The sequence below is a fragment of the Entelurus aequoreus genome, linkage group LG11 (genome assembly GCF_033978785.1).
Source record: "Entelurus aequoreus isolate RoL-2023_Sb linkage group LG11, RoL_Eaeq_v1.1, whole genome shotgun sequence".
NCBI lineage: Eukaryota > Metazoa > Chordata > Actinopteri > Syngnathiformes > Syngnathidae > Entelurus > Entelurus aequoreus.
Genome location: NC_084741.1, coordinates 13754797 through 13769762, shown reverse-complemented (window position 1 = coordinate 13769762; position 14966 = coordinate 13754797). Strand labels below are relative to the sequence as shown.

At 38.3% G+C, this 14966-nt stretch overlaps 2 protein-coding genes and 1 long non-coding RNA gene across 14 annotated transcripts in view; 2 read left to right on the top strand and 1 right to left on the bottom strand.

Moving 5' to 3' along the window:
* The window catches only part of epn1a (epsin 1a), a 40714-nt gene extending 32870 nt beyond the window's left edge, over positions 1-7844 (top strand). For 5 of the 6 annotated variants that reach the window (XM_062062557.1, XM_062062559.1, XM_062062560.1 and 2 more), the window contains 3 exons: positions 204-359; positions 4091-4333; positions 6668-7844. In XM_062062557.1, the coding sequence (XP_061918541.1) occupies positions 204-359; positions 4091-4333; positions 6668-7083 (815 nt within the window). In that variant the 3' untranslated portion in view covers positions 7084-7844. The remainder of the gene's footprint in view (positions 1-203; positions 360-4090; positions 4334-6667) is intronic. The other variant, XM_062062561.1, reaches the window with a different exon arrangement.
* Positions 7845-8850: 1006 nt separating this feature from the next.
* Positions 8851-14966, bottom strand: part of foxj2 (forkhead box J2) — a 45324-nt gene continuing 39208 nt past the window's right edge. For all 7 annotated transcript variants that reach the window (XM_062062543.1, XM_062062549.1, XM_062062548.1 and 4 more), the window contains 3 exons: positions 14732-14833; positions 14422-14667; positions 8851-10186 (listed from right to left, as the gene is read on the bottom strand). In XM_062062543.1, coding sequence (XP_061918527.1) covers positions 10074-10186; positions 14422-14667; positions 14732-14833 — 461 coding nt within the window. In that variant the 3' untranslated portion in view covers positions 8851-10073. The remainder of the gene's footprint in view (positions 10187-14421; positions 14668-14731; positions 14834-14966) is intronic.
* LOC133659802 (uncharacterized) overlaps positions 11388-14966 on the top strand; it is a 42818-nt gene continuing 39239 nt past the window's right edge. The window contains exon 1 of the long non-coding RNA XR_009827719.1: positions 11388-11582. This is a non-coding gene — a long non-coding RNA (uncharacterized LOC133659802). The remainder of the gene's footprint in view (positions 11583-14966) is intronic.

The following is a 14966-nucleotide window of genomic DNA, read 5'->3' as shown; positions in this document are numbered from 1 at the left end:
GCAATTATTTCAACATTAATCATGTTGGTAAACATCCATCCATCCATTTTGTACCGCTTATGTTGGTAAACAGTAGGAGAGAAAATACAAACCTCTGTTTAGGAAACCAGCCCAGCTTCCTGCTCCCTCCTTACTGTGGATTTGTACCTGAAAGGTGTTTTGTTACCCCCCCTGCATCTCCTACCCCCCCTCCCCACCTGTAGCTGTCACACCCCCCAGTGTCGACCCCTGGGGCCCCTCAGTGCCACCCAGCACTTCCTCCTCGGGGGGGCCGGTAGACCCCTGGGCAAAGGATGGGGCCTCTGACCCACTCACCTCTGACCTGTGGAGTGGCCCCTGCAAACACACAAACGGCACAGGTACACTGAAGTGGTCTTTGTCCCACATTTCACCCCCCTCACTAATGTCTCCTTACGGCAAGTTCCAGAACTATTCCACATGCATCATCATGTTTTATTGAAAGTGTGTTTAGCCTTGATGCTAGAATGTAGGCAGTTTCTAAGTGTTTTAGTGTTGTGTGTGTGTGCAGCTTTAACCTCTTAAGGCCCAAGCTGTTTGTTTACATGCTTTTTTTTATTCTCTTTGCTATTTGGGCTTATTGGACCCTAATTAGAATAAAAACTAAAAATCATCTTTTAATATGATCAGGCATGTGATTTTTCCGTCTAAAGTCGGAATTCCGTCTTTTTTAATCTCGGGGGGGGGATTATCTCCCGTTTTTCCGGTTTTTTTCCGACCCTAAATCAAGATTTGAGACGTAGTTTATATTACGCCGTAGTTGATTGGTCGATATGTTCCTTGTGACCAATCAGGACATCTGTTATTAACGTCATCATTCATAATGGTTATTACGGCCATTTTCCATATGTAAACGATGTCGGTTCTCGAGAGAAAGGACGCTTTACGAGTAAAAGAAATTGATAAACATGTCAAAAATAAGTTTCGATGGGACTGGATGGAAAGGGAAAGCACTGATACTGTTGGGAAGAAGGAAGTTACGACTTTGTTCGGTGATTTTATTCGGAAAATCGATCGTCCCGGAAAGGTTTTGTGCACGTGGTGTCATGATAATATTGACTATGGATCACGAGGTTTCAAGGCTTTGGAAGTACATGCGAAACGCCAAAAACATATGAAACAACTTGAAGCAAAGAAAACGAACTTTTCACTAGCTGGTACTTTTAGATGTCAACCGAAAGTGAGCAAACCTTACGGACTTCATCTTTTGTTTACATCGACAACTGCCGTAGACATCGAGAGGAAAGATCCACCCACTTCAGTTGCAGACAGGGTTGTTAATGAGGTAAGCTAAAAAATATTTGCTTGCGAAATACGCATGTTTGTTTTAAATATCAACCAATTATTGCTTAGCGAAATATAAATGTTTTTTCTAAAAATAAAAAGCCACGTGAAAATATATTATGAAATTACAGAAATTCAAAGAGTCGCATTATTGATTCCAGTTAACAATTTATTTGAAATACATTTGCATATAATACTATTTTGTAATATTAAGTTCTTATGTAGTCTGTTGAAACTATTGTCAGTGGTGTAACAATCTTGAAGGTAAATATTTTCACACTTGTTTCATGCAATATGTCAGTGTCCTCACATTATTATTATTTCCTATTTTCAAATATGAGTAAACAATACTAAACATGTTTAATTATTTTCATAAATGTATATCCTATTTTGGCGAAAAGAATGAAATGTTTACATTACATGAACTGAAGTAATGTGGTATTACTGTAAATAAACTGTAGATAATATCACTGATCAACGTGACACCTGTGGATGTGAAATGAACACAAGATGTAAATATTAGTGACTAAATACTGTTGGGACTGAACCATATACAGTGATTCATTAGGATAATTGGGTTATGTATGTTCTATTAATGATGTTTTCATGTCTTTAAACACTAAAATATTTTCTTCAAATGGTGCTCTTTTTGTTAATTTTAGCATGTTAAATTGGTGAAAAACAAAAACCAGGAGCTTGTCCCCCCACCAGGGCACCTGGACCTGGCTGGGGGCCTTCGTCCCCCAGACCCCCGGAAATTTTTTCAGTCTTTTTCATTGTGGTCAAATCACATGCCTGTATGATGTAGTCCATAAGTACTCAAACGTGTACTTCATGTGTAGTGACATGCAAATTTTTATTTTTACACTTTTTTTTCTAAATTCCATTGTATGTTATACTCTTCTGACACCACCAGATGGCAGTATAAGTGTCCACATAAGTGGCCATAAGACCCCAATTCAGTAGTGTACACAATGTTGGAAGTAAGAGCTAAAAGGTGCTGTCCACGCATGTGGCCACTAAAGCCTTTAGAGGTAAATGCTAATGAGCTGTGTGTCTCCTATTGTATACTTGATCCACTGTTGACATGTACACTAATGTGCACTTGCCAAACGTAATAGCAGTGTGACGGGCACATAAACGTTAGTGGCGCTAACATAGCTGTGTGCGCTACATGCTAACATTACACATTGCCACCATTCTAGGTTAGCAACATTAGTATAGTTTTGTCAACTACATGTTGACATATATTTTACATAATGCTTGCGTAGCAATACTAGCATAGTGAGGAAAGCTGCAAATGCTAACATTACATTTTAACATGTTTGCTTAGCAACACTAGCATAGTGATGAAAGCTGCATGCTAACATTACATTTTAACATGTTTGCTTAGCAACACTAGCATAGTGAGGAAAGCTGCAAATGCTAACATTACATTTTAACATGTTTGGTTAGCAACACTAGCATAGTGACGAAAGCTGCATGTTAACATTACATTTTAACATGTTTGGTTAGCAACACTAGCATAGTGAGGAAAGCTGCATGTTAAGATTACATTTTAACATGTTTGGTTAGCAACACTAGCATAGTGACGAAAGCAAAGCTGCATGCTAACATTACATTTTAACATGTTTGGTTAGCAACACTAGCATAGTGACGAAAGCTGCATGCTAACATTACATTTTAACATGTTTGGTTAGCAACACTAACATAGGAAAGCTGCATGCTAACATTACATTTTAACATGTTTGGTTAGCAACACTAGCATAGTGAGGAAAGCTGCATGCTAACATTACATTTTAACATGTTTGGTTAGCAACACTAGCATAGTGACGAAAGCTGCATGCTAACATTACATTTTAACATGTTTGGTTAGCAACACTAGCGTAGTGAGGAAAGCTGCATGCTAACATTACATTTGAACATGTTTGGTTAGCAAAATGAGCATAGTGACGAAAGCTCCATGCTAACATCACATTTCAACATGTTTGGTTAGCAACACAAGCATTGCCGCGAAATCTACATGCTAACATTATATTTGAGCATCGCGTTTGGTTTGCAACACAAGCGTAGCTATGTGAGCTACCTGCAAACATTGCACTTCACCACAATTCTTGGTTAGCACCATTAGCATAGCTTTGTCAGCTACACACTAACATTACATTTTCACATAATGCTAGGTTAGCAACACTAGCATAGCTATGAAGCTATATAGTATTGTATTTTAACATCATGCCAGGTTGGTAACACTAGCATAGCAATGTGAGCTACATGCTAACATTAAATTAAACAACTGATAGGTTAGCAACACTAGCTTAGCTATGAAGCTATACAGTATTATATTTTAACATCATGCCAGGTTGCTAACACTAGCATAGCTATGTGAGCTACATGCTAACATTAAATTAAACAACTGATAGGTTAGCAACACTAGCTTAGCTATGAAGCTATACAGTATTATATTTTAACATCATGCCAGGTTGCTACCACTAGCATACAAATGTGAGCTACATGCTAACATTGTACTTTAGCATCATGCTAGATCAGCATATTTACTGAAGAACAACAAAATAACCAAACTTGCATTCTCCCTTGGCTTTTCATGACTAACCGAGTTGGTAGATTTTAAAATGTGTAGCAAAGCCTGCTTTATCTTCTTGCAATGCTGTGGTCTTCCCTCAGTAGTGGAGGGATGTTATTATGTTGTTGATAAACAAATATTACTATCATTCAAATGTCACTTTAATTGTCTTGTTTTTGTACTGACACGTCCTCCTTCATTTCACAGGAGAACCAGAGAGACGAGAGTCGTCGGCGATGGGCTGCAACAGCACCGCCTCGCCCGTGCCCTTTGACCTGTCCTCCCTGGGCTCCTCGCTACCGGTCCGCAAGACACCCGAGTCCTTCCTGGGGCCCAACGCGTCCCTGGTGGACCTGGACTCGCTGGTGTCGTCCAAGCCCAAACCCAAGCAGCCGCCGCCTCCTTCCATCTCCTCGCAGTCGGCACACAACCCCTTCCTCCAGAACCCAGGTCAGTTTCCTCCGAGACCAGGTGACCGTGGACCCCTGCTGCCCTCAGTCTCCTGTAGAGTAAGATGTCAACAAGTACTTTATTGACGTGCAGGTCTGAAAAACTGCTGCTGGTCTTAAATTCCATTTGAGAGATTGGAACATACACTATATTGCCAAAAGTATTTGGTCACTCACATATGAACTTGGAGTGCCATCCCATGGGATTGTCCAAAATCAATCAATCAGGGCAAGGAAAAACTCAACCCAGTGGGAGGACAATGAGAAACCTTGGAGAGGACCGCAGATGTGGGTAACCCCCCCCCCCCCCCAGTCCATAGTGGATCTAACATAATAGTGTGAGAGTCCAGTCCATAGTGGATCTAACATAATATTGTGAGAGTCTAGTCCATAGTGGATCTAACATAATATTGTGAAAGTCCAGTCCATAGTGGATCTAACATAATAGTGAGAGTCCAGTCCATAGTGGATCTAACATAATAGTGAGAGTCCAGTCCATAGTGGATCTAACATAATAGTGAGAGTCCAGTCCATAGTGGATCTAACATAATAGTGAGAGTCCAGTCCATAGTGGATCTAACATAATAGTGTGAGAGTCCAGTCCATAGTGGATCTAACATAATAGTGTGAGAGTCCAGTCCATAGTGGATCTAACATAATAGTGTGAGAGTCCAGTCCATAGTGGATCTAACATAATATTGTGAGAGTCTAGTCCATAGTGGATCTAACATAATATTGTGAAAGTCCAGTCCATAGTGGATCTAACATAATAGTGAGAGTCCAGTCCATAGTGGATCTAACATAATAGTGAGAGTCCAGTCCATAGTGGATCTAACATAATAGTGAGAGAGTACAGTCCATAGTGGATCTAACATAATAGTGTGAGAGTCCAGTCCATAGTGGATCTAACATAATAGTGTGAGAGTCCAGTCCATAGTGGATCTAACACAATAGTGAGAGTCCAGTCCATAGTGGATCTAACATAATAGTGTGAGAGTCCAGTCCATAGTGGATCTAACATAATAGTGTGAGAGTCCAGTCCATAGTGGATCTAACATAATAGTGTGAGAGTCCAGTCCATAGTGGATCTAACACAATAGTGAGAGTCCAGTCCATAGTGGATCTAACTTAATAGTGTGAGAGTCCAGTCCATAGTGGATCTAACATAATAGTGAGAGAGTCCAGTCCATAGTGGATCTAACATAATAGTGTGAGAGTCCAGTCCATAGTGGATCTAACATAATAGTGTGAGAGTCCAGTCCATAGTGGATCTAACATAATAGTGAGAGAGTCCAGTCCATAGTGGATCTAACATAATAGTGAGAGAGTCCAGTCCATAGTGGATCTAACATAATAGTGTGAGAGTCCAGTCCATAGTGGATCTAACATAATAGTGAGAGAGTCCAGTCCATAGTGGATCTAACATAATAGTGAGAGAGTCCAGTCCATAGTGGATCTAACATAATAGTGAGAGAGTCCAGTCCATAGTGGATCTAACATAATAGTGTGAGAGTCCAGTCCATAGTGGATCTAACATAATAGTGTGAGAGTCCAGTCCATAGTGGATCTAACATAATAGTGTGAGAGTCCAGTCCATAGTGGATCTAACATAATAGTGAGAGAGTCCAGTCCATAGTGGATCTAACATAATAGTGAGAGAGTCCAGTCCATAGTGGATCTAACATAATAGTGAGAGAGTCCAGTCCATAGTGGATCTAACATAATAGTGTGAGAGTCCAGTCCATAGTGGATCTAACATAATAGTGAGAGAGTCCAGTCCACCTCCCTGCTTGGCACTCAGCATCAAGGGTTGGAATTGGGGGTTGAATCACCAAAAATGATTCCCGGGCGCAGCCACCGCTGCTGCTCACTGTTCCCCTCACCTCCCAGGGGGGTGATAAAGGGTGATGGGGCAAATGCAGGGAATAATTTCGCCACACCTAGTGTGTGTGTGTGTGTGTGTGTGTGTGTGTGTGTGTGTGTGTGTGTGTGTGTGTGTGTGTGTGTGTGTGTGTGTGTGTGTGTGTGTGTGTGTGTGTGTGTGTGTGTGTGTGTGTGTGTGTGTGTGTGTGTGTGTGTGTGTGTGTGTGTGTGTGTGTGTGTGTGTGTGTCTGTGTGTGTGTGTGTGTGTGTGTGTGTGTGTGTGTGTGTGTGTGTGTGTGTGTGTGTGTGTGTGTGTGTGTGTGTGTGTGTGTGTGTGAAAATCATGGGTACTTTAACAATCAAACCACCATTTTCCAAGTTTAAAATGGTTTGCTTTCCTTTGTTTTTGTCGCATTGGCTTTGTGTTTGTTTGGGAAAAATGAGGACGACCATCTTCTCCCTCCGCCCCCAGGCTCCTCCCCCGCCCCCGGCACGGCCGTGACCCCCGGCAGCGCCATCTCCAGCCGCGGCGTGTCCCCGACGCCGGCCTCCTCCAACCCCTTCAGCGCCACCATCTCGCCTCAGCCCTCGTCGCTGGGCCTCAGCGCCCTCCGCAGCAGCCCCGTGCCCCCCAACCCCATGCTGGGCCTGGCGCCGCCCGGCATGGGCCTGGGCTCCCTGAGCGTGGGCCTGGGCGCCCCGGGTCTGGGACTGGGCATGATGCAGCAGGCCAGCCCCATGGCCACAGGCTACGGCGGGCTCTCTCCCATGCTGGCCCCAGCAGGGGGCGCCCCTCAGCTGATTTTGGGCGGACCTAGCGGCGGCGAAGGACCAGTGGGGGGCACGGGGACAATGACGGGGGCCAGCACAAATCCTTTCCTCCTTTGAGGGCGTGTCACCACTCACCTGCTGCTCACAAACATCGTATTTGTCCAAAAGCATTTGAGTAATTCCCCACACTTTGAAAATGGGGGATGGAAATCTAGATGTATTTATTTTCCTCTTCATCTTCCAGTCCTGATGATTGGTGAGCAGGTGTCGGACACACCTGCCGCCTCCTCTTCAATGAAGACAAACCATCCTTGAAATGACAAAGAGTGCATGAAGATCTTTTGGGTTTTTTAATCATTGACTGAAAATGACGTTTCAGGCGGTCAAACTATTTCACGTAATTTAAACATAATTTATTACTTTTGAGGAAGAATCAAATGTGATCACGCCATTGAAAAAAAACCCACACATTTTGTTCCAGTGAGAAAAGATGAAAGTATGGAATATTTTTAATGCCTCCTTTTCTGTTGTCTTGTTTCAGTGACGAAGAACTGCACCATTTTTTTTGTCGTCGACCCGTATTATTAATGCTCACACCAGCTATTGTCGTCGTCATCTTTCATTTACCAGACGCCATTTCACGTCTGCAAAAAGCTGCAATGTCCTTCGTTTGTGTGACCACGCTTCTTTGAAAGTCAACCAGAGGAAGAAGACATGCTGTTCTTTCTACTTGTCATTTTATAGCCTGAAGAAATGCATATACATATATATGTGTATATGTATATGTACACGTATACATATGTATGTTTGTTTGTATATATATATGTGTGTGTGTGTGTGTGTTTGTGTGTATATATATATATACATACATGTATACATATGTGTATGTATACATGTGAATGTGTATATATATATGTGTTTGTGTGTATACATATTTATATATACACGTCTATATACATATGTATACGTGTATATATATATGTATATATATTTAGATATATATACATGTATACGTGTATTTCTATACATATATGTATGTGTGTGTGTGTATATATATATATATCCACCTTTATATACATATGTATACAAACGTGGATGTATATATACATATATATACACGTGTATATATGTGTGTGTGTATATATATATACATATATACATATGTATATATACATGTGAATATATATGTATATATATATATATGTGTGTGTATATATATTTATATATACATATGTGTATGTATACATATATATATATTTATTTATATATATATACACACATATTTATATACATATGTATACGTGTATTTCTATACATATATGTATGTGTGTGTATATATATATAACCACATTTATATACTGTACATATGTATACAAATGTGGATATATATATATATACATGTATGTATGTATATATATATATGTGTATATGTATGTATGCAATTATGTATGTATATATACACATTTTACATATACATACACACACATATGTATGTGTCTATATGTATGTGTATATATATATATATATGCAATTATGTATGTATATACGTATATACACATTTTACATATACATACACACACATATATATATATATCGGTATGTGTGTATATATACGTATATGTATGTGTATATATATATATGCAATTATGTATGTATATATAGACATTTTACATATACATACACATGTATGTATGTGTCTATATATATATATATGTATGTGTATATATATATATATATATATGCAATTATGTATGTGTATATACATATGCAATTATGTATGTATATATATTATATATATACACATTTTACATATACATACACACACGTGTATATATATATATATATATATATATATATATATATATATATATATATATATATATATATTACCAAGTCAGGTTTTGTGTGGTGTTGCCCGTGAACATTCACGTTTGAAAGCAGGAAGAACATTTAAATTGATGAATCGAAGGAAAAAAAACACTGAAATAATGAATAGTTTCATGCTTGTGCTGTACTTTTTATTGTCCTTATCCCATTTTGCAATTTTTAATGCTGCAGAGTACAATAATGTGACAAGAATAAATGTATATTTTATTTTCCTTGACGACGTGGCTTTGTAAAGTCCGACACACTGGGGAATGATCTGCACAATACGAGAGAGCGGTGGTATTTAGAAGGCCCGTGGCTAATTTTTTTTGCACAATTCTTAGCTTTTTAGCTAATTATTGTACACCACAGCGTCAAAAATGTATCCTCTGAGCATGTTGATTTTAATATGTTAACTTTTATCGCTAATTTCACAGGTAACACCGCAGGGTCAAATATTTTGTTGACGTATGATACCTGTTAGAATGCTAACGTTAGTATGCCAGCTTCTTTCTTTTTTTTTAGCTAATTTTGCAGGTGTACACCTCAGCGTCAAATACATTGTCACTTGACCAATGATACCTGTTGGCGTGTTAACGTTGGTATGCTAGTTTTTTTTAAAGCTAATTTTGTTGGTATACACCTCAGTCATATTTTGGTACTTTATGCATGCTATCGTTAGCATGCCAGCATTTTAAACACTTTGGAGTAATATGTTGCTACTTAACGCATGTTACAATTAGCATTGCTAACCAGCGTGCTAGCTTTTTTTTTTTTTAGGAAATTTTTTAGGTATACACCTCGGTCATATTATTTATTACGTGGTATTGTTAGCATGCTAGCATTTTAAACAATTTTTTCAGGTACACAGAGTGATTTATTTTAGTATTTAATGCATGTTTTAGCTTGTTTGCTTGCATTTTTAGCGAACTCACCTGAGTTTCATATTTTGGTATTTCATTAATGCTAACTGTACGCATGCCATTGTTGGCATGTTAGCTTCTGTAGCACATTTTGCTCATAGTTTGTATTACCTGACGCTCTGTGGCCAGTGTGCTAACTGTTAGCATCTCAGCTCGGCTTTGGCTCTTCAGCATTCACACGTAATTGCATTTTCTAGTTCTTTGAACATATATGGTACTGACTACCAAATGGCCCCTGCATGCTTTGATTTGTCAGTCTGTGGCCCTCAGTGGAAGAAGGTCAGGCGCCCCTGCTATTGATGGTGCAGAAGGTGTGGGTCAGCCCAGGAGAGAATCCCAGTCAAAGTCATCCTGGAACTCTTCGCTGTTGCTATGGAGACTCTTGAGAGGAGGATGCTGTCGTGGTGTGGTGGGTTGAGGCTGCATCCCAGCTGTGACACACATTAAAATAACCTTTGACATTTGCATGATAAATGCAATTAGTGCAGTACCCTCCACATCCAGCATTTGTATTGTACTGTATATATATTGTATTGTACTGTATATATATATACATATATACTGTATATATATATATTTATACATATATACTGTATACATATATATATACTGTATAAATACGCATATATATATATATATACACATACATATCTATACATACCTATATATACATATGTATATATACTATATACTGTATACATACACACATATATACACATACATATATATATATATATATACACGTATATATATACACATACGTATGTATATATATACACACACATATATGTATATATATACATACGTATATATATGTGTGTATGTATATATATTTGTGTATATATACATACGTATATATATATGTGTGTATGTATATATATTTGTGTATATATATATATGTATACAGTATATATATATGTATACAGTATGTATGTTTATGTATATATGTATGTATGTATGTGTTTATATGTATGTATATATATATATGTATGTGTATATATATATGTATACATTTATTATTATGTTTATGTATACAGTATATGTATATATATGTATGTATGTGTTTATATGTATGTGTATATATATATATACGTATGTGTATATATATATATAAATGTATATATATATACACATATATACACACATATATGTGTATATATATACATATATATATATATATATATGTATATATATATATATATATATGCATATATATATATATATATATATATATATACATATATATATATATATATATATACATATAAACATTTTCATAAGTTTGCTTTTATTTTGTTTAATCAAAATGTGTATTAATAGCACGTTTTGCGTTGACAAAGTGAACAGCATGAAAAACTGTTATTTGGGACCGTTGCCCCCACCAAGATGGCCGCCACGTAGGCACGTCACATAGAATGGCTGCTACAGAGCGCTGACATCGCTAGCTAAATCGATGGTTTCAACAACCTTTTTTTTTTTCTTACATGATGTACTATTTTAGGAACGATGTGATACCCGTTCACCGGTTTATTATTGATTATTTGGAAACATTCATATTGACCGATTAAGGGAGAAAGGAACTCCAGGGCGCCTGGAGATGACGTCATGTATCCCAGCATGCACCACGTGGAATCCAAACAAATGTCATAGTTTTGGCAGAAATAGGCAGGATGGAGTTAGTTTCTCAGTTGAAAAAAGTATTTGTTTTTAAAAGACATAATTTGTGTGTCAGAACAAACAAGAAGATGAAAGTAAGAACATTTGAAGTAGATTACAGAGTAGACATTAAAGCTAGCAAAGAACCAAGCAGCGTACACTTCATACCAGGTAGGTAATATAACACTTTTACACCACAATAACTCTTTATTATCTATGTTTCTGCTTTATGTGGACTTTAATTTGTGTCTTTTTCACTAAATACTTTTTTTAGACACTGAATTTATGTCACTGGATTTTTTTTGCGTTGGAATTTTGTGAACTGATTTTTTATTTTTTATTTGTATTTTTTTTTACATCAAGTTTTGCTTACAACTTTATTCAATTAAAACTTTTTGAGCAAAAATTGTGTTCAAAAATCTTTTTTATAAATAAGTTTTTTAAAGTACGTTGTGTAAAAACAATTAAATGCAGACAATTCAGTGCATAGATATTATTATATTATATTATATAAAAAATGTTTAAGCATGTTTCTTATACTGAATTTTAAAACACTGTATTTTAACCGTATTTTAACATTTTTAAGCACAAACAAATTCTGCTCACAATTTTTTATTGAATGACATTGTCAGCATAATTTGATGTAAATTCAAATGCAAAACATTTTGTAATAAAGACACAAATTAACCTCCATAACAACTTGTCTTTATTCGACAACATTTTTTTCAACATCACATTATGTTGACAATTTAATTCAATCAAAGCTTGTGAGCAACATTTGTGTGTTTTAAAAATCAGTTAGATAAAATTGTGTTTTTAAATTCAGTGTGTATAACTTCTGCGTAAAAAAATAAAAAAGAGTCTCCCTGCTCCACTCCAATATACTTAAATACTTGTTTTTTCATGCTGATAATGGGTCGATAAAAGGCCGATACAGGTATACATCAAAATGCCAAATTTTGGCACTGATAACGGGTAGATCGCAGTAGTTATATAAAAGGCCGATACCGATTTACGTCAAAATGCCAAATATTAGTGTCAATCGTTTGATCTCTAGTAGTTTTTATAAAAAGCAGATACAAATACCTGTCAAAATGCCAAATATCAGCACCGCTAACAGGTCGATGTCTACTAGTTTTATAAAAGTCTGATACAGATATACATCAAAATGCCATATATCCGAGTTGATAACAGGTCGATCTCTACTAGTTTTATAAAAGTCTGATACAGATATACATCAAAATGCCATATATCTGAGCTGATAACAGGTCGATCCCTAGTAGTTTTGTAATAATTTGATCAAAATTATCAGCGCTGATAATGGGTTGATTTCTAGTATTTTTTTCAAAGGCCAATACAGATATACAAACCCCGTTTCCATATGAATTGGGAAATTGTGTTAGATGTAAATATAAACGGAATACAATGATTTGCAAATAATTTTCAACCCATATTCAGTTGAATATGCTACAAAGACAACATATTTGATGTTCAAACTGATAAAAACATTTTTTTTTTGCAAATAATCATTAACTTTAGAATTTGATGCCAGCAACACGTGACAAAGAAGTTGGGAAAGGTGGCAATAAATACTGATAAAGTTGAGGAATGCTCATCAAACACTTATTTGGAACATCCCACAGGTGAACAGGCAAATTGGGAACAGGTGGGTGCCATGATTGGGTATAAAAGTAGATTCCATGAAATGCTCAGTCATTCGCAAACAAGGATGGGGCGAGGGTCACCACTTTGTCAACAAATGCCTGAGCAAATTGTTGAACAGTTTAAGAAAAACCTTTCTCAACCAGCTATTGCAAGGAATTTAGGGATTTCACCATCTACGCTCCGTAATATCATCAAAGGTTTCAGAGAATCTGGAGAAATCACTGCACGTAAGCAGCTAAGCCCGTGACCTTCCATCCCTCAGGCTGTACTGCATCAACAAGCGACATCAGTGTGTAAAGGATATCACCACATGGGCTCAGAAACACTTCAGAAACCCACTGTCAGTAACTACAGTTGGTCGCTACATCTGTAAGTGCAAGTTAAAACTCTCCTATGCAAGGCGAAAACCGTTTATCAACAACACCCAGAAACGCCGTCGGCTTCGCTGGGCCTGAGCTCATCTAAGATGGACTGATACAAAGTGGAAAAGTGTTCTGTGGTCTGACGAGTCCACATTTCAAATTGTTTTTGGAAACTGTGGACGTCGTGTCCTCCGGACCAAAGAGGAAAAGAACCATCCGGATTGTTCTAGGCGCAAAGTGTAAAAGCCAGCATGTGTGATGGTATGGGGGTGTATTAGTGCCCAAAACATGGGTAACTTACACATCTGTGAAGGCACCATTAATGCTGAAAGGTACATACAGCTTTTGGAGCAACATATGTTGCCATCCAAGCAACGTTACCATGGACGCCCCTGCTTATTTCAGCAAGACAATGCCAAGCCACGTGTTACAACAGCGTGGATTCATAGTAAAATAGTGCACGGTACTAGACTGGCCTGCCTGTAGTCCAGACCTGTCTCCCATTGAAAATGTGTGGCGCATTATGAAGCCTAAAATAGCACAACGGAGACCCCCGGACTGTTGAACAACTTAAGCTGTACATCAAGCAAGAATGAGAAAGAATTCCACCTGAGAAGCTTCAAAAATGTGTCTCCTCAGTTCCCAAACCTTTACTGAGTGTTGTTAAAAGGAAAGGCCATGTAACACAGTGGTAAAAATGCCCCTGTGACAACTTTTTTGCAATGTGTTGCTGCCATTAAATTCTAAGTTAATGATTATTTGCAAAAAAAAAAGAAGTTTCTCAGTGTGAACATGAAATATCTTGTCTTTGCAGTCTATTCAATTGAATATAAGTTGAAAAGGATTAGCAAATCATTGTATTCTCTTTTTATTTACCATTTACACAACGTGACAACTTCACTGCTTTTGGGGTTTGTGCATCAAAATGGGCAAATATCAGCACTCATAGCGGGTGTTTGGTAAGGAAAGAGGTCGGGTCTTACCGGCCATGTGTGCGGGCTGCGTGTGTGAAGGTCGTTGAAGGTTGTGCAGAGGTCGGCGGGGTGAGGGCGCCCAGGCGGCGGGGGGGAAGTGGAAGGACGAGGGCGCAGGCGTGTGATTGGCCAGCGGGGAAGTGACCAGGCCCTTCTGGGTGAAGAAGCGGTTGAGGGAGTCGCAGAGGGAGGTGAAGAGCGCCGGGTCCAGCGCCCAATCACAGAGCTCGGCCTGCCGCATGCTCTCCAGCAGGTCTGAGGCATGCAGGAAGCCTGGCAGTCAACAAGGAGGGCCGAGTGTGCCGGAGTGAGGTCTTACCTGGGTGAGCTGACAGGTCCATGTTGGCCCAGTCCAGACCGCTGGCCATGCGGAAACTCTCCTTCAGAGACTCCGTGTTGCTCAGCCAATCAGGCGGCACCGCTGACAGGAAGCAGGAGGAGCAGATTTTCATTCTAACGCATGCTTTTATTTTGGAATTTGTCATCACAAGTCTTCCTCAAAAGGCACAAGATGTGTGGATGTTGTTGTGCACCACTTCTAAGTAGACACTAGA